The 19594-nt window shown below is 35.3% G+C and overlaps 1 protein-coding gene across 9 annotated transcripts in view; it reads left to right on the forward strand.

The window, feature by feature from the left end:
- CLOCK (clock circadian regulator) overlaps positions 1-19594 on the forward strand; it is a 118726-nt gene that overhangs the window by 66541 nt on the left and 32591 nt on the right. For all 9 annotated transcript variants that reach the window (XM_045572478.1, XM_045572470.1, XM_036415898.2 and 6 more), the window contains 7 exons: positions 3323-3443; positions 7915-8028; positions 8166-8281; positions 10228-10310; positions 10516-10622; positions 16781-16928; positions 17839-17914. In XM_045572478.1, coding sequence (XP_045428434.1) covers positions 3323-3443; positions 7915-8028; positions 8166-8281; positions 10228-10310; positions 10516-10622; positions 16781-16928; positions 17839-17914 — 765 coding nt within the window. The remainder of the gene's footprint in view (positions 1-3322; positions 3444-7914; positions 8029-8165; positions 8282-10227; positions 10311-10515; positions 10623-16780; positions 16929-17838; positions 17915-19594) is intronic.

The following is a 19594-nucleotide window of genomic DNA, read 5'->3' on the forward strand; positions in this document are numbered from 1 at the left end:
TGCACCATAGGGGTCAGAGAGAGACACAGGAGGGTTCTAGGGCATATCTGAATCATTTTGCTCAGTCCCAATTGGCCCGACCCCAGCAGCAAGCTAACCTATTGGTCAGAGCGTTTACCCCCTGATGGTCAGTGCACATCATAGCGACTGGTTGACTGGTGGTAAGTACACATCATAGGAAGTGGTTGAGTGGCCTTAGCATATCATTAGTATATTAAGCTTTGATTGGTTGAACGGCCAATGGGTCAACTGGATACTTAGCATATTAGGCTTTTATTATATAGGATGGGGCAGCAAGGCAGTAAGACATAGACATTAAAATACAATTAACAGGAATTTTTTATGGGAAATGAATGATAAGAGTAATAAGTATTGAAAGAGTTTTGTTTACTGTGAATTATGGTATTAAGAATACTTTTTTAAAGGAAATAATTTGAACTGGCCTTTGAAAGAGAAATATGTGGAGAGAGGAAGGCTATTCCAATTTATGGAGCAGACTTTGAGGGCTAGAGTAAATGTGTGGCTTTTACAAAGGGTACAGTAAAAGCTCTTCCCACTTCCCACTTCCCTAGTGGCTCTCTTTTGCTGTTTGAGAGTTTTTGTTTTTAAACCATGAAGTTCTTTCTTCAATCAAAATCTTTACAATATTTAAAATATAAACCCAAATAAAAGTGGAACTGCTTTTGTGAATACAGAGGCAAAGGAGCCTTAGCCCTGCCTTCACAGCTCCTTTTCACCCTTAACTTAGCTCCACAGTCCTTGAGACAACCCTTCAGTATCTCCAGGATTCCACAGAGCAGTTTGAAAATCTGGAGAAACCAAGTAAAATAGTTTGGATTTGGTAGAAAATGTGAAATCACTGATTTGTTTTGTTGTCAGTGGTTCTTAGGATAGGAACTAACTTTATATATATATATATATATATATATATATATATATATATTTTATTGATTTTTTTACAGAGAGGAAGGGAAAGAGAAAGTTAGAAACATCGATGAGAGAGAATCATCGATCAGCTGCCTCTTGCACACCTCCTACTGGGGATGTGCCCACAACCAAGGTACATGCCCTTGACCGGAATCGAGGTTCTTTCAGTCCGACGCTCTATCCACTGAGCCAAACCGGTTTTGGCAGGATAGGAACTATCTTACTCGTATTTGATTCCCATAGCCATGGCATATTGTAGCAACCTATTGGGTCGGCAGCTAAGTAATTGCGGATTTTTTAAAGAAAAAGAATTTTTTCATGGAACTAAATAACTTTATTCTGTAATGTATTGCCCATTTTGATCAATGACCTTTTGCCATCTTTCAGGCAGCATCATAATCCCACGTTCAAAAAACTTCTGGTTTTTATTAGCAAAAAACTGAATCAGGTACGATTTGACATCATCATCATTATTGAAATTTTTACCATTCAAGGAGTTTTGTAAAGATCGAAACAAAAAGTAATGAGATGGTGCAAGGTCAGGACTATATGGTGGATGTGGCAAAACATCCCAACCAAGCTCCATTAATTTTTGCCGAGTGACCAAAGATGTGTGTGGCCTTGCATTGTCATGATGGAATACAACACCTTTTCGATTTGTCAATTCGGGCCACTTTTCTTCAACTGCATTGTTTAATTTCGTTAGTTGTTCAATGTAGACATCAGAATTGATCGTTCGGTTGGGTGGTAAGAGTTCAAAGTAGACAATTCCTTTGTAATCCCACCAAACTGATAACAAAACCTTCTTTTGATGAATATCAGCTTTTGATGTTGTTTGAGTTGGTTCACCTGGCCTGCTCCACGATCTTTTCCGCTTGATATTGTTGTAAACAACCCATTTTTCATTGCCAGTTATCAGTCGTTTTAAAAATGGATCATTTTCATTACGTTTCTTTAGCAAATCGCAGCTGCTAATGCGTTGCGTTAACTGTGATTCTTTCAGTTCGTGAGGAACCCATGTATCGAGTTTTTGAACATAGCCAAGTTGTTTTAAGTGATTTTCAATGCATGTATGTGATACATGAAGCTTCTCTGCAATCTCACGTGTTGTACTGTGACAGTCCGAATTGATTATTGCTTTGATTAGGGCGTCATCAACTTCAACTGGACGACCAGAGGGTTTTTCATCTTTGAGTGAAAAATCACCAGAACGAAATTTGGCAAACCAATTTTGACACTGCTGTTCTTTTAAGGCTTCGTCACCATAAACAGCACATAACTTTTTATGAGCTTGCGATGCGTTTTTCCCTTTGCGGAAATAAAAAAGCAAAATATGACGAAAATGTTCCTTTTGATTTTCCATTTTTCAACGAACGCCAAACGAAAACTACAAAACAGATCAAAAAACTTTTTTTACTGATTAACAGCTGAATAGCCAACTATCAAATAACAAAATGTGTTTTACATTTGTACTACGTCTGCAAACCTAAAAATTCAACTGAAGCCATATATGTGTGGAACCCGCAATTACTTAGTTGCCGACCCAATATTTGTCAAATTACATTTGATTAATGGATCATTATTAAAGCCATATTTGAGCAAGGATTATAATGTTTGACATATTACTTGCTTTTGGGGAGAAGCATTAGCTAACCGCAGGGCTTTTTGACAGTGGGAACAGGATGGGTGGCTGGAAAAGATGAAGTAAAAAGGAGAAGACACATTAGATAATAGAAATGACACTGAAGTCAAATCTCCTCTTGGCTTAGCCTGTGGCTAGTCCTTTGGTCCTTTGTTCTAGTAATTACCACCACAAATTACCAGAGGTTTAGATATACCGTAGGGCTATGTCTTGTAGCCAAAGATTTTTCTAATCAACTTTCTTAGTTCTGTTCTATTTTAAATATTCAAATTGGTTGAAACTCACCTTTGCAAATCATCAGACTTTTCAAGATCATATCGATCATGGATCTGATGGAGGAATGGAGGTCATGTTAATTGTCTTCCACTTCATTTTGTTTTTATAAATTTTTTAAATTCATTTCAGAGAGCAAGAGAGAGGGAGAGAACGAGAGCAACATCAATGATGAGAGAGAATCATTGATCATCTGCTTCCTGCATACCTGGCACGGGGATCAAACCTGCAACCTGGGCACGTGCCCTGCCTGGGAATAGAACCCTGACCTCCTGGTTCATAGGTTGATGCTCAACCACTGAGTGCTACCAGCCAGGCTTCTCTTGTTCTTTATGTTGTGCTCTGTAACTTGATGTTGGTCAGTTTCTATAAATAATCAAAGTTAATCATATGCTCACCTGATGTTTTAAGAGTGATTGTGTCCTTTTAAAATACATGTCTCTTGAGTCACTGAAGTTATTTTATTGAATTTTTTTTCAGTCTGATCTTGTGGATCAAAGTATATTTAATTTCATCCCAGAGGGGGAACATTCAGAGATTTATAAAATACTATCTACCCATCTGCTGGAAAGTGACTCATTAACCCCGGAATATTTAAAATGTAAGTAGTAGCTGTTAAGGAAAAAGCTAAATATATTTGGGTATGTTATACTTTGCTTTTGTAACAAACACAGACATGTTTGACTAAATTAATACATAGCATCATTTCACATACCTTATTGGATTACTTATAAATTTAAAAAAATTTATATAATATGGAATTAAGACTGTATTTTAAAGTCTGAACTCTATTCTATTATAGAATATATTGGGAAATCCCATCTTTTTTATTATAATAGTTATGTCATAAAACTATTTTACACAAAAGTGGAACTTTGTAATATGTTTTTATTTTTTATATAAAATCTTATGTAATAAGAAAATGAAACATTCTCATTTTCACTATAATCAATCAGTTGGACAACAAATAACTTGAAAATTGCTTTACTAATTTAAAAAATCATTTATTGGATATATGTTAGATGCCAGGCACTTTTGCAATATCAGAGAAGTGCCAAGAACAGTGAAAAATAGTTCCTATTTTTGAAAACTAAAAATATTATGGTATAATCAGACATTTCTTCTAGGTTCATTGGCAAATTAATTTGACCAGAATACCTCATTTTATTCACTAAAATTTTCTCTGTGTAAAATCTGAGATGATCACAAGACTATATTTGGATACTAGTTATTAAATATTTTTAAATCACTTTTTTTACTTTTCAATTTTGACTTTTCTGGTCATACTGATATTAATTTTGACATTTCTGATTATTCTGATATAATTAATCATTTGAAAAGTTCTTGGTATTTTGAACTCAAATTCTATAGAAAACTAACTGTCCAAGAATTGAGATGTACGTACACACCACACATATATGTGTAAGTATGTATGAATGTATATCTTTGATGTGAATGAGTGGCTTGTCAGAAGGAGATGAGATGAACTAGAGACCAGGAGAGTCCATTTGAAGCCTATTTATAATTGTTGAAAAATTAAGTTCTTATGACATTACCAATAGACCACTCTAGTTTTTCACCTACAAGAAAGATTTGTGCTAGATATAATGATGTAGATTTGTTAGTTATATGCCTATAAATAGTATTTGAAGTCATAGATTGAATTGTATTGCTTGAGATGAGTATATAGAGCAAGGAGAGAAGAATTAGAAAGGTTGAATCCTGCGACCTAGAAGCTGATTCTTCTATAGAAAGGGTTCACTATAGAGGCCTTCATAAGGGCAGAGTTGGTGGGAGAACTGAATGAAAGCCTCGGCAGAAGGATAGACTTTAGGCTTCTGCTTCTAAGATGGGAGGGTGGATGGCAACAATATGTTTGGATAGAGAAAAGCCTTAATAGAAAGACTTACTAACCCCCTAGTTAAACAACCGATATACAAAAAATTATTTTCCCAGAAAAAAAGTGTTTTATGCCAGAAGATTAAACATGATTTAAAACAGGAAATTTTAGCATTCTGCAAGTAGGTTATTTGAGCCTTAATGAACTTACGGGGGTACCAGTGGTGTTACTTGTATCTAGAAAAGGAAATGGGGCCTAATCTTTCATTCAAACTCGCTTGATTTTTTTTTTTTTTTATGTAGTGAGGGCCCGGAAAAAAAGGTGGTTTTTTGGTTTGGACAAAATCTCAGTGGAAAATTTTTAAAAGGATTAGACTGGAGGTGAAAATAAAAACTGTAGAATACTAGCAATAGAAGTAAGGATGGAGAAGAAAGCCTGTATGTGAGTGTTGAGTAGATAAACTCAATGGGACTTGGTGTTAGGCAGGAGACCAAGTGGCTGAGGTTCACCAATGGAGGTTTTAGGAAGAAGATGGTTAGATTTTGAACCTGCTGTGGTAGATAATGAAGCCATTCATGATGATAACAGAAGATTGTGAGTTTGATGCTGTGAACAAAGAAGGCATTACTAGTCCCTGAGTGCTGAAATAATAACTGTGAAAGTAACAATAGTTAACATAGTAGGAAAAGTTAAATTCTAGTGGCAAGTATATGGAGGCATATAAGATACATTTTTGTAGTTACCTCCATGATTTGCATCTAATACCAAATTGGTGATATTGGATGCTCATTTGGAAAAATAACTTATGAGAGCTTTTTTGATGAAATAAATAGCAGGTCCTAGTGACAGACTAGTTTGAGGGCTTGTGGAAGAGAAGAGACCAAATTGATATTGTTTCTATATTGAGAAATAGGGGCACATAGGACAGAGGGGAAGGATAGCTAGCTTAGGAAGAGAGGGATATATTCACTCTGAAATATTTTTATTTTATTTTATTATTATTTTTTAAATATATTTTATTGATTGATTTATTTATTTTATTTTTTTACAGAGATGAAGGGAGAAGGATAGAGAGTTAGAAATATCGATGAGAGAGAAACATCGATCAGCTGCCTCCTGCACACCCCCACTGGGGATGTGCCCGCAACCAAGGTACATGCCCGGGACCTTCCAGTCCGCAGGCCGACGCTCTATCCACTGAGCCAAACCGGTTTCAGCCAACTCTGAAATATTTTTAGTGAGTTATTGATGGGACAATCGAGTAGAAATGTCCTGAAAACACATAGTGACATAAGACTTCATCTTATACAAAATGTTAGAGTTGGGGAAAGAGAGAGATTTAGAAGTAATTAAGTTGACTAAATGCAGGTAAATTTATAAAAGATAATAGTAGATCAAGATAAAAAAAATGTTTGTAGAAGACTGGTTAGTAGAAATATAGAAATACTCAATAAGGTAGGAAGGTAACGTTTCAGTCTATGGGAATGAAGTATAAGTTTTAAGAAGAGATAGTTATAATGAGGATAGCCCATTAAAGTTAACAGTACAGTAGTATTCCCTTATTTGTGTTTCACTTTCCATGGTTTCAATTACTTGCAGTCAGTCTCCATCTGAAAATATAAAAATGGAAAAATTCAAAAAAACAACTCATAAATTTTAAATTGCAGGTCATTCTGAATAGTGTGATGAAATCTCATGTTGCCCTGCTCTGTTCCACACAGGATGTGAATTATCTCTCTGTCCACCATATCCTTTCTGTACATACAGTACAATAAAATATTTTGAGAGAGATCATAGTCACATAACTGTAATAAAAAGTATATTGTGATACAGGTATACCTTGAAGATATTATCAGTTAAGTTCCAGACCACCACAATACAGCAAGTCATAATCTTTCTGCTAGTGGTGTGTCTTGCCTTGAATATATGAAAATTTTAATATCTGTGAAGTGCAATAACACAAAGTGCAATAAAATGAGGTATACCTGTAACTGTTGTTTCATGGTTAGTAATTGTTATTCTCTTACTGTGCCTAATTTTAAATTAGACTTTATCATAGGTATGTATGCCAAAAAAAATTAATACTTACAGGGTTTGGTACTATCCGTGGTTTCAGACATCCACTGGGGGTTTTGAAACATACCTTTCTGGAGTAAGCGGGGATTACTGTACAAGTATTCGTGATCTTTAGGAGAGCAATTCTTATAGAGCAAGGGTGGGAAACGTCCAGCCTGTGGGCCATATCAGGCCTACAAAATCATTTGTCTGGCCCAGCCAGGGCATTAGGAGTGAGTTATTTAAATGTTCGAACAAACACAGCAGGCTAATTTTGAGTTGGGAATTTTGTATGGCCTGCGAATTATGTCAAATGGTTATTGGCAGAAAAAAAGGTTTCTCACCCCTGCTATCAAGGTTATAAGGATGAAAGCCACAATGCATAAAGTTAAGGTAAATGAATGTGTGTATGGAACTTGAAGCACATAATGAAAAGGAAGACAATTTCTATGATACTATTAAAGAGTAGCATGGCCCTAGCTGGTTTGGCTTAGTGGATAGAGTGTCACCCTGTGGACTGAAGGGTCCCAGATCCAATTCTGGTCAAGGGCACATGCCCAGGTTGCTGGTTTGTTCCCCAATAGAGGGCATGCCGAGGTGGCTGATCAATGGTTCTCTCTCATCATTGATGTTTCTATCTCTCTATCCTTCTCCCTTCTTCTCTGAAATGATTAAATATATATATTTTTTAAAAAGTTGTATGAAAAACCTTTTTTGATGGTTTTTCTGAGATAGGGAGACCTAAGCAGATTTATAAATAGATACAAATGACTCGAAGAGAAGGTGTGGATGCTAAAGGAATGAATAAAGGTGTGGCCCTGGTCCTAAAGAACATAGGAAAGACTGTTCACAGTAGACATAGAAGCATTAACTTTAAAATGGGAAGCAAAACTGTTTTTATGAAATCAGAGTGAAGGATGAATAGGAAAGACAGATAAAAATGGAGAAATATGGAGCTGCTTATATCAGAGGATCAGTTTTCTCTATTAAGGATAAATCTTCTATTTTCTATGTTAAGATCATCTCCTATAGGTATTCCACTTTTTATGAACTAAATAAAAATGTAATTGAGGACTGTTGTTAGAGATAATATTGTAAACTTATACAACTTTTATATTCTTCTCATGTAATATATTACTCATGCTAAATCACAAATATATTTTTTCTCCCACTTCAGCAAAAAATCAGTTAGAATTCTGTTGTCATATGCTTCGAGGAACAATAGACCCAAAAGAGCCATCTACCTATGAATATGTGAAATTTATAGGAAATTTCAAATCTTTGAACAGTGGTAAGTTAAAATGCTTTTCTTACGATGAATTTTAATCTGGTATTATTTCAAGCTCTCAGAAACATAGATATTTGAACATCAATAATAACTAGGTTTTACTAGGTTAAGTGATGATACATATGTCCTTATTGTTTTAGTATCCACTTCACACAATGGTTTTGAAGGAACTATACAACGCACACACAGACCTTCTTATGAAGATAGAGTTTGTTTTGTAGCTACTGTCAGATTAGCTACACCTCAGTTCATCAAGGTATGTTTTGAATTTTATTTCCTAAAGAGGATTTGTATTCATATTTTGCCAAATAGTCTTTATGTAATTTTTTTATTTTTGCTGTTTCTAAAATAACTGAAACTTTCTACAAACATTAAAGGTAGTGATGGTCATGAGTTTTGAAATATACATAATCATGATACTATACTTTTAAAGCACATAATGGTTATCAAGGTACTCTTTAAATTTAGAATTCATTTTGAAATATATATCCTTTACAGATATAGTTATACTGTATATCACTGGTGTCCTGCTTTTGTGCAAAATTTTAAAAAAGATTTTTTGTGTGTAGTTCACAACTACATTAAAGAAGAAAGGCCAAGATTGTTTTTGAAATTTTCTTTAGAAATATACATGTGGCTTTTTACTACATGCAATTTATCTTTTCAATTTTAAAATGTAATTAAAGAATGTATTTTTAGCCCTAACCAGTTTGGCTCAGTGGATAGAGCATTAGCCTGTGGACTCAAGGATCCCAGTTTCGATTCTTGTCAAAGGCGGCATATACCTTGGTTGTGGGCACATACCCAATAGGGAGTGAGCAGGAGGCAGCTGATTGATGTTTCTCTCTCATTGATGTTTCTAATTCTCTATCCCTCTCCCTTCCTCTGTAAAAAATCAATAAAGTATATTTTAAAACAATATAAAAATAAAGTTTAAAAAAAGAATGTATATTTATTGTTCGGACCTCACAAGCAGATGATTAGTAGAGAAGTGGAAGATGAAGTAATTCAGCCACTAAAAGAAAGAGGCTGGAAGTAAACTAGGCTAAGATTTTAAATTTAAGACGATGCCATATTGTAGGACAGGTACTGAATTAGCAATTAGAAGATCTTAAACAGTTTTGTTCTTCTTGTTTTGATCTTAGGAAATTATAGCAGTGGAAAATATTTAGTTCTTCTTACATACTGTATACTTTCTGTGCATTATCTAATTTAATTCTTATAACAACCCTTTAAGGTAGATGTTAGTGTGATCCCCATTTTATATATAAGGAAACAGGCTTAGGGAAGTTATTTGCCCAAAGTTGAAGTTATTAAGTGGTAGAAATGAGATTGATTCTAATTCTTTTTCTTTCAAAGCCCAAACTCTTTAATCACTGCATTGTGCTATAGAAGGTCATTCAAGGACACAGAGGCAGGTTGGAACACACTGTTGAATATGAGTAGAGTCTAGGGTTTCTGTGTGTGAAGGAGGTAGGGATGATAGAAAATAATTCAAGGCCAGAACTGAAATATGTTTCTTTTTTTTATCTCTCCATACTGAAGAGTTTGAACTTCATCCTAACAGAATGAGGAATCAGTAAGGTTTTAAGCAGGAAAGTTATGTTATCATATTTGAGTATTAGTAAGGTAATTATAAATTATAGCCAGAATAGAAGATGGGTTGAAGAACCCAGAGAGTTGTTTGGGCAGATGCTATGGCAATAATGTGAATCAATGATGATGAGGGCCTAAAGTCTAAACTAAGACACTGGAGATGGATGGGATCAAATAGATTTTTTTTAAGGTAGAAGGTGAACTTGAAAGGATTTAGCAGTAGGCATTTAGATGGTAAAAGGTGATCATATAGAAAATTGTTTTTAACTAGATATGAGGAATAGGCAGTTAGTTCATTTTAGGAAATACTGAGTTTGTGATGGGTGGGGACATCCACAAAGAAATATGGCACTGTAGTCCAGGAGAAAGGTCTGAATTCAGAATTAGGGTTTATAGACATGTGAGTGAATGGAGAAATGTGTAGATTAAGAAGTACTCCTCCAGATGCCTGCATTTGTTTATTGCCATATTCTTTAGTACTAGAAAATTAAAATCTGTTTTAAAATTGCTAGAAAAGTTGTTTAATAATGACTTTTATGGCTAACAATATTTAGGATTCTTCAAGAGGCAGAAAGTATTTCTAAATAATTATTAATTTATTTATAGGAAATGTGCACTGTTGAAGAACCCAATGAAGAGTTTACATCTAGACATAGTTTAGAATGGAAATTTCTATTTCTAGATCACAGGTAACTCCATTTTTAAATTTTATAAAAAGGGAACACTCATATAATTGTTTAAATTAATGGATTTCAAAATAAACTTTTTCTAATTTGGATGATCAAGTTCATTATCCATTTTTTCAAATATATAAAGGTTCCCTTAAAATTGATTTTTAGTTGGAATATTCCTCATTATGGAAAAAGTTATAATATTGCTTTATATGTAATTTAGGGCACCACCCATAATAGGATATTTGCCATTTGAAGTTCTGGGAACATCAGGCTATGATTACTATCATGTGGATGACCTAGAAAATTTGGCAAAATGTCATGAACACTGTAAGTAGACTTTAATCTTTCTGGTGATAATAAGTGTTTTTAATCATATAAGTAACTGTTGTATTAATAGAAGGTGGTAAAATACAGACATATGAACATTTTTGTATTTTTGAAATATAACTAATCCAATAGGGATAATAGATCAAGTTTAAATTAAATTTGTTCCTATTTACATATTTCAGTTTGTAATAGCAAGCACAGTTTTATAAAATGATGTTTAATAAACCTTGTGCTGAAGTATATACATGCTATATCTGGAGTAAGAGAAGTAGATTCCTTTGAAAATTGAAATAGTATGTCAAAATATTAGAACACTGTATCATAAATTTTGATTTATAGGCATATAAATATACCTAGGAGGTAGGTACACATCCAAAGATTCTTTCTGAAAGTTTATAGTGAATGCTTAATGTTACTTATCATTATTGTTATTAACAGCAAAAGCATTATCAGTATGTCCTGCACCATACTAAACAATTTATTCATCACCACATTTCTAGAAAGTAGTTTCTACTATTATCTATGAATAAACAGGCACAGCAAGGCCAAATAATTTGCCCACAATGTGGTACCTCATTTGGTGGTAGCAACAGGATTACAATCTAGACCTATCCCTGGACCACAAGCTATTTATACTTTGTTTCAGAGGTTTGTTTCAATTATAAGTTTTATTTGCTTTCCTTATCCTCTTCCCCAAATCCTACCATCTTTGATTTCTTCTAAAATTTAAATTAGATATTTAAGATACTTTCATGTTGTCTTAGGCTGGTCTAATGTCTCTTTGTGAAAATTTATTATGTTTTATGATAACAACTACAAGGAAGATTTTTAGGGTAAAGTAATTTCATCACAAAACATTATTCACTTCAAGCAATATGGGCACTCAGCTCCTGATAACGTATACTGAGAAAAATAGATATTGATGCTTGACCTGCACTTCCTCAGGTTTGATCCATTGAATGCCAATCCATTTAAAATGGATTTTATGGTCAAGGAAGACTAGGAAATCCTTCATAATCATACTTAACATACTTAATATTAACATAATTTATATTAACATTGTTAAATAAACAAACCTATTTAACAAAGTTTCTCAAATTAATTTAACTGTAAAACCCCCATTTTGTTTACTATTTGTTAAAAGGCTGTAGAATTTAAAATTTAGGGAAATACTCTCCAAACAAAAGATACACATAGACATAAATAAAGGAATGAAAAGGTATTTCATAAAATTGGAAATGAAAAAAAGCAATACTTACATTGGACAAAATAGAATTTAAAGCAAAGTCTATAGTAAGAGACTAAGAAGGACACTACATATGATAAAGGGAGTAATCCAACAAGAGGATGGAATCCTTGTGAACATTTATGCACCCAACATAGTAGCACCTAAATATGTAAAGTTAATCTTGATGGAATAAAGGGAGAGATCAACTACAATACAATCGTAGGAGGGGACTTTAACACCCATTGATATCAATGGATAGATCTTTCAGACAAAATACCAACAAGGAAATGGATGGATTTTTTTTTTTCTTTTTTCTTTCTTTTCTTTTTTTTTTTTTTCCTATCACCATAGATCAGACGGATTTTAATTGATATTTTCAGAGCATTTCACCTTAAAGCCACAGAGTATACATTCTTTTTAAGTGCCCATGGAAAAGGTGCCAGGATAGACCACATATTAGGACACAAAACAAGTTTCCATAAATTTAAGAAAATTTAAATAATATCAAGCATCTTCTCTGATTGTAATGGTATGAAATTAGAAATCAGTCACAAGAAAAGAACTGAGAAACACATGAAGACATGGAAGCTAAATAACATGTTACTAAACAATGAATGGGTTAACAATAGGATCAAGAAAAAAAAAACCTAAAAATATCTTGAAAAAAACAAAAATGAGACCACAACAACCTAAAATCTATGGGACACAGCAAAAGCAGCCCTAAGAGGGAATTCCATAGCATTACAGGTCTATCTCAAGAAACAAGAAAAATCTCAAACAAAAGAAACTGGACAAAGAACAACTAACAAAGCCCAAACTGAGTAGAAGGAAGGAAATAATTAATCAGGACACAAATAAATAAAATAGAGTCTAAAAAAAAACAATATAAAAGATCAGTGAAATCAAGAGCTGGTTCTTTGAAAAGATGAGATTGGCAAACTTTAGCCAGGCTCATCAAGTAAAAAAGAGAGAAGACCAAAATAAGATTAGAAATGAAAGAGGAGAAGTATACTGATACCAAAAAAATTGCAGAGGAATGGAAGAAAATATTATGAATAATAATTGTATGCCAACAAATTCAACAACCTGGGTAAAATGGATAAATTCCTAGAAACATAGTCTTCCAAAATAGAATCAGGAAGAATTAGAAATCTGAATAGACAGATGACAACTAGTGAAGTTGAAGCAATGATAATAATTTTTTAAAATCCTAATATATAAAAAGCCAGGGGCATCACGACCTAAACTATCAGACGACCAAACAACAGGCTGTGTGGGATGACCAGGCCGGCAGGGGGTTAGTGTGGGACGACCAAATGATTGAACAGTAGGCTGTGTGGGCAGTCAGGCTGGCAAGGGGGTTAGTGAGGGATGACCATGCAACTGAACAGCAGGCTGCATGGGGTGACCAGCCTGGCAGGGGGGTTAGTGATGGACAGCCAAATGACTGAACAGCAGGCTGCGTGTGGTTACCAGGCTGGTGGGGGAGACAATTGGGGGCTACCAGGCTGGCAGGGGGACAGTTGGGGGTGACCTGGCAGGTGGGGGGGGGGAAGTTGGGGTTGACCAGGCTGGCAGGGGGACAGTTATGGGTGACCAGGCCAGAGGGGGTGGGGTGTGGGAGCAGTTAGGGGCAACCAGGGTGGCAGAAGGGAGGCAGTTGAGAGCGACCAGGCTGGCAAAGGGGGGCAGTTGGGGGCAACCAGGCTGGTGGGGAGGGGGGCAGTTAGGGGCGATCATGCCAGCAGGCAGAGGTGGTTAAGGGTGATCAGGCTGGCAGGGGGGCAGTTAGGAACAATCAGGCAGGCAGGCAGGTGAGCAGTTAGGAGCCAGTGGTCCTGGATTGTGAGAGGAGTGTCTGGCAGTTTGACATCCCCCAAGGTGTCCCAGATTGGAGAGGATATAGGCTGAGCTGAGGGAACCCCCCCATCCTGTGCATGAATTTCGTGCACTGGGCCTCTAATTATCAAGAGTCCTGGACTGGATGGTTTTATAGGTTATTTTTACCAAACATTCATTCAAAGAACTAATTCCTATCCTTCTCAAACCATTCCAGAGAATTCTATTTGAGGAAAGACTCCCAAGCTCATTTTAAGAGGCCAACATTATCCTAATTTCAAAACCAGATAAAGACACTACAAAGAAGAAAAATTATAGGTCAATTCCCTGATGAACATAGATGCTAAAATCCTCAACAAAATATTAGCAAACTGGATTCAGCAATACATTGAAAAGATCATGCACCATTAAGTGGGATTTATTTTGGGGATGCAGGTTGGTGCACATATCTGCAAATCAGTAAATGTGATACACATAAAAATGAAGGATATAAACCACATGATCATATCAATAGATGGAAAAAAAGTCATTTTATGAAATCCAGCACCCATTTTTTATTTTTGAAAATATCTTTATTGGTTTCAGAGAGGAAAGGAGAGGTAGAAAGAGATAAAAACATCAATGATGAGAGAGAATCATTGATTGGCTGCCTCCTGTATGCCCCTTACTAAGCATGTGCCCTTGACTGGAATCGAACCTGGGACCATTCAGTTCACAGGCTGACGCTCTTATCTACTGAGCAAAAATGGCTAGAGTCTATTTTATTTAAAAACTCAGCAAAGGCCAGTAGAGGGAACATCTCAACGTAATAAAGGCCACATATGACAAATCCACATCCAGCATCATGCCCAGTGGGAAAAACTACAAGTATTTCCTTTAAGATCAGGAATAAGGGATGTCCACTTTCATTACTCTTATTTAACACTAGAGGCCGGGTGCATGAAATTCATGCACTGGGGAGTGTCCCTCGGCCCAGTCTGAACCCTCTCTAATCTTGGATCCCTCAGAGGATGTCCAACTGCCATCAGGCCTACACTGAAGTTGGACATCCATCTCACAATCTGGGACTGGTAGGTCCTAACTGCTGCCTGCCTGATTGCCCCTAACCGCTTCTACCTGCCAGCCTGATCACCCTGAGCCACTCCCCTGCTGGCCTGATTAATGCCTAATTGCTCCCCTGCTGGCCTGATCGCCCTCAACTGCCCTAACCTGCCAGCCTGATTGCCCACAACTGCCTTTCCCTGCTCGCCATCACCCCCAACTGCCCTCCCTTGCTGGCCATCTTGTGATGATGTGAGGGCAAGACAACACTTAGGCTTTTATTAGTATAAATAGTACTGGAAGTCTTAGCCACAGGAATCAGACAAGAAAGAGAAAAAAGGCATCCAAATTGGAAAGGAATAAATAAAACTGTCACCAGATGATATGATACTGTTGTACAGAATCCTAAAGTAGATTACACACACAAAAATAAACTAGAGCTACCGTGTTTCCCCGAAAATAAGACATCCTCTGAAAATAAGACCTACTTACAGGTTTCCTTTTGAGTGAAATATAAGGCATTCCTTCAAAAATAAGGCCCCCCCTAGGCTAAACATGAGAGATTTGGTCTACTGATTCTGAAAGAAATGGAGTCACAAGAAATTCACCAGGAAATTCAGGATTTAGATTGTTATGATGATGTTCCAGAAGATGATGACATGATTGTCATTAATAAATGAGTAAATTCTTGATACTGTAGGATTCACAGTTTGTCTGGTTTGTGTTGACAACTACCGTACTACTGTACCATATACAGGTAATAAATTTCCTTTATTTTCATTTAACAATAAATGTGTACCGTATTCTTCTTCATGGAAAAATAAGACATCCCCTGAAAATAAGACCTAGTGCATCTTTGGGAGCAAAAATTAATATAAGACACTGTCTTATTTTTAGGGAAACAGGGTAGTAAGTGAATTTAATAAAGAAGCATGCTATAAAATACATATCCAGAAATCAGTTGTATTGCTATACACCAATACTTGAACTATCAGAAAAAGAAACTAAAAAAAAATCCCATTCACAGTTGCTTTTAAAAAAAAAATGCTTAGGAGTAAATTTGACGGAGGTAAGGGTCCTGTACTTGGAAAATTATGACACTGAAGAAAGAAAGTGAAGAAGACAGAAATAAGTGGAAGCATGTGTCATCCTTTTCAAAGATAGAATTATTAAAATGTCCATACAACTGAGAGCAATCTATAGATTGAATGCAATTCCTATCAATATACTAATGGTATATTTCACAGAACTAGGAAATATTCCAAAAATGTATGTGGCACAACAAAAGACCCAGGATAGCCACACCAATCTTGAGAAGGAAGAATGAAGTTGGAGAAATCATGGTACCTGGTACCAAACTGTACTACAAGCACATATCAATCAAAACAGCATGATGCTAACATAAAACAGACATATAGATTAATGGAACAGAATAGAGGAACCAGAAATAAACCCACACTTTTATACTCAATATTTGACAAAGGAAGCAAAAATATACAAGGAACTAAAGATAGTCTATTCCATACTTGTTGTTGGGAAAATGGACAGATACACGGAAAAAGATGAAACTAGACCATTTTCTTACACTGTGCACAAGAATAAACTCAAACTGGGTTAAATGTTAGACTCAAAACCATAAAAATCCTAGAAAAAAACATAAGCAGTAAAAATCTGGACATTTTTCATAGCAGTATTTTTTTTTTTTTTTATCTACTTGGCCAAAGGAAACAAGAAAAAATAAACAAATGGGAATACATTAAACAAAAATGTTTTTGCACAAAGGAAACCATCAACTAAATGAAAAGACAACTCACTGAGAACATATTTGCCAGTGACTCATGTAATAAGGGGTAAATATCCAAAATTTATAAAGAACTTATAAAACTCAACACCAAAAAAGACATAAGCATTTTCTTATCATTGAAATATATGTTATGAAAAAGCCAGAAGAATTGTATATTCTGTATAGATATAAATATAAATGATAGCTTTTGCTAAAAAACAGATTCATAACTTACAATCTGAATCAAAAATATTTTTCTCTCCTTAGTGATGCAGTATGGGAAAGGCAAATCATGTTATTATAGGTTCCTGACCAAAGGACAACAGTGGATTTGGCTTCAAACTCATTACTATATTACTTATCACCAGTGGAATTCAAGGCCAGAGTTTATTGTTTGTACTCACACTGTAGTAAGGTAAATGATTTTATAAAATTTCTCAACTATAGTAACATCCATGATGATACACACAATGCAATTTATATACATGACTTGTTAATGAATTACTAAGTGATTTTCCTTATTTTTGATACACAGTTTCAATATATTATTAAATTATTTACAGACATTATATCAAAAGAGAATGCAGGCATATATAGACATATGCACATATATGTGTGTGTGTGTGTGTGTGTGTGTGTATATATGTATATGTATATATGTATATATGTATTTCTTCACATAAATTTTATGGTTTAGAGCAGAAGTTGTAACTATTTTTTTTTTTTTGTACCAAAGTCAGTTGTATAAAAGGAAAACTGAGCCCTAGCTCATTTGGCTCAATAGATAGAGCATCAGTCAGCCTGTGGACTGAAGGTTCCCAGGTTCAAGTCTGGTCAGGGGTACATGCCAAGGTTGCAGGCTTGATTCCCAGTAGGGAGCATGCAGGAGGCAGCCAGTCAATGATTATCTCTCATCATTGATGTTTCTATCTCTCTCTCCCTTCTCCCTTCCTCTCTGAAATAAAAAAATATATATATTAAACAAGAAAAAGAAAACTGAGTAGACAAGCATGTTCTTTTATTAAAATTTAATATCTTTGAATTTTACAACTTAATTTACAGATCATTTACATTAGATATTTAGAAAAATTCAACTGAGTTACCTAGAAAAATGCAATTTTAATTAAGATATTGTACATTGTCTTTTTAGTGTGTGTGTGTGTGTGTGTGTGTGTGTGTATGTTGTAGGTTTGTGTAGTGCATGGAAAATAGTCTGGAATTAGTAATGAGCAAGTAAGACACATAGCAAACACTGAATGAGTACACCTGTACATTATTTTAAATTAACAACCAAACACTAAAATTATATATGTTTTCGTTTGTAGTTATGCAGAAGTTAGGGCTGAAAGACGACGAGAACTTGGCATTGAAGAGTCTCTTCCTGAGATAGCTGCTGACAAAGTATGTATCTTGCAGATTTTTAAAAAAAAATTATTTCTTTGCAATGAAAGATTCATTAATTTATAGAAAATTATTTTTCATATATTTTATTTTCTCACTTGTGACAGGGTTATACATTTTTATTTTAATATTTTAAAATATCATCTGCTTCCAAAAAAGATTTGAAGGGCCTGCTATTAGTGATAATTGGATGAGTGACAAGTAAGATCTCACATTTAAACTACCATTTATTGTCTGTAATACGTTAGGCTCTGGGTTGGTTCTTTTTATGAATTTCAAAATATCTTTTACTCCTCAAACATCCTTATGTGGTAGGCAGTCTCCCCACTTTCAAAATATTGAAACTGGAGCTCTAAGAGTGGGGGGGAACCTCCCCTAAAGACACATGGCTGGCTCCCAGCTGGTGTGGCTTAGTGATTGAGCATCAACCTATGAACTAGATGGGAGAAAATCATATGTTGGCTGCATCCTGCACCCCACTACTGGGAATTGAGCCCACAACCCCTCAAGTGCCCTGACTGGGAATCCAACTGTGACCTCCTGGTTCATGGTCAGTGCTAAGCCACTGAGCTAAACTGGCTGGGCAAATTATCATTCATTCATTCATTCATTCATTTATTCATTCATTCATCTATCCATCTATCCATCCATCCATCCATCCATCCATCCATCCATCCTCACCCAAGGATATGCTTAGATAGAAGAAGGAGGGAGGGGAGAGAGGGAGAGAGACAAATAGAGACATCAGTGTGAGAGAGAAACATTGATAAGTTGCCTTCTGTATGCACCCTGATGGAGATCGAACCCAAAACCCTGGTATGTTCTCTGACTGGGAATCCAACTGGCAACTTTTCAATGCACGGATGATGCTCTAACAAATTGAGCCACTCCAGCTGGGCTCTTTGTTTAATTTTTAAGCAACCATCTTATTGTTTTCCAGAGTAGCTGCATTCGTTTACGCTCCTCTCAGCAGTGCACAAGAATTCCAGTTTCTTCATATTCTCACTAACACTGGTTATTTTCTGACCGTCCCCCCCTTATAATAGCCATTCTGATGGATGTGAAATAATATATTATTGTGGTTTTGATTTGTATTTCCCTAATAACTATTGATATTGAGCATCTTTTCATTTCTTTATTGATCATCTCTATATCTTCTTTGGAGAAATGTCTACAAGATTCTTACTAGTTTTTTAACTGGATTATTTGGTGTGTTGTTTTTTGTTTGTTTGTTGGTTTTGCTGTTGAATTATAGAGTTTTTTTTATATGTTCTTGGTATTAATTTCTTATCAGGTATATGATTTGCAAATGTTTTGTCTCATTCCATGGGTTGCCTTTCCACTCTGGTATACTTTTCTCAGGTGCACTTTTGTTGCTTGTGCATTTAATGTCAGATATAAAAAGTTGTTGGTCAACCCAAGGTCATAGAGTTTTGCTCCTTCTGAACAGTTTTTGCTCTTATGATTAGGTAGGTCTTTGATCCATTTTGAGTTTGTTTTTGCATATAGAAGGCAAAAGTCCACCTTCATTCTTTTGCATCTGTTGTTTCTTTGAATCGAGAATGAAGCCAAAACCATCTGCTATAAAAAACAAATTTTCATTTCTTTACTGAATACCCAAATATTGGTTTGTTACGAGTGAAAACTGATTTTGTGGGAGAAGGCTTGGTAAGCAGTATT

Source organism: Pipistrellus kuhlii, unplaced genomic scaffold, assembly GCF_014108245.1.
Source record: "Pipistrellus kuhlii isolate mPipKuh1 unplaced genomic scaffold, mPipKuh1.p scaffold_m20_p_1, whole genome shotgun sequence".
Lineage (NCBI taxonomy): Eukaryota > Metazoa > Chordata > Mammalia > Chiroptera > Vespertilionidae > Pipistrellus > Pipistrellus kuhlii.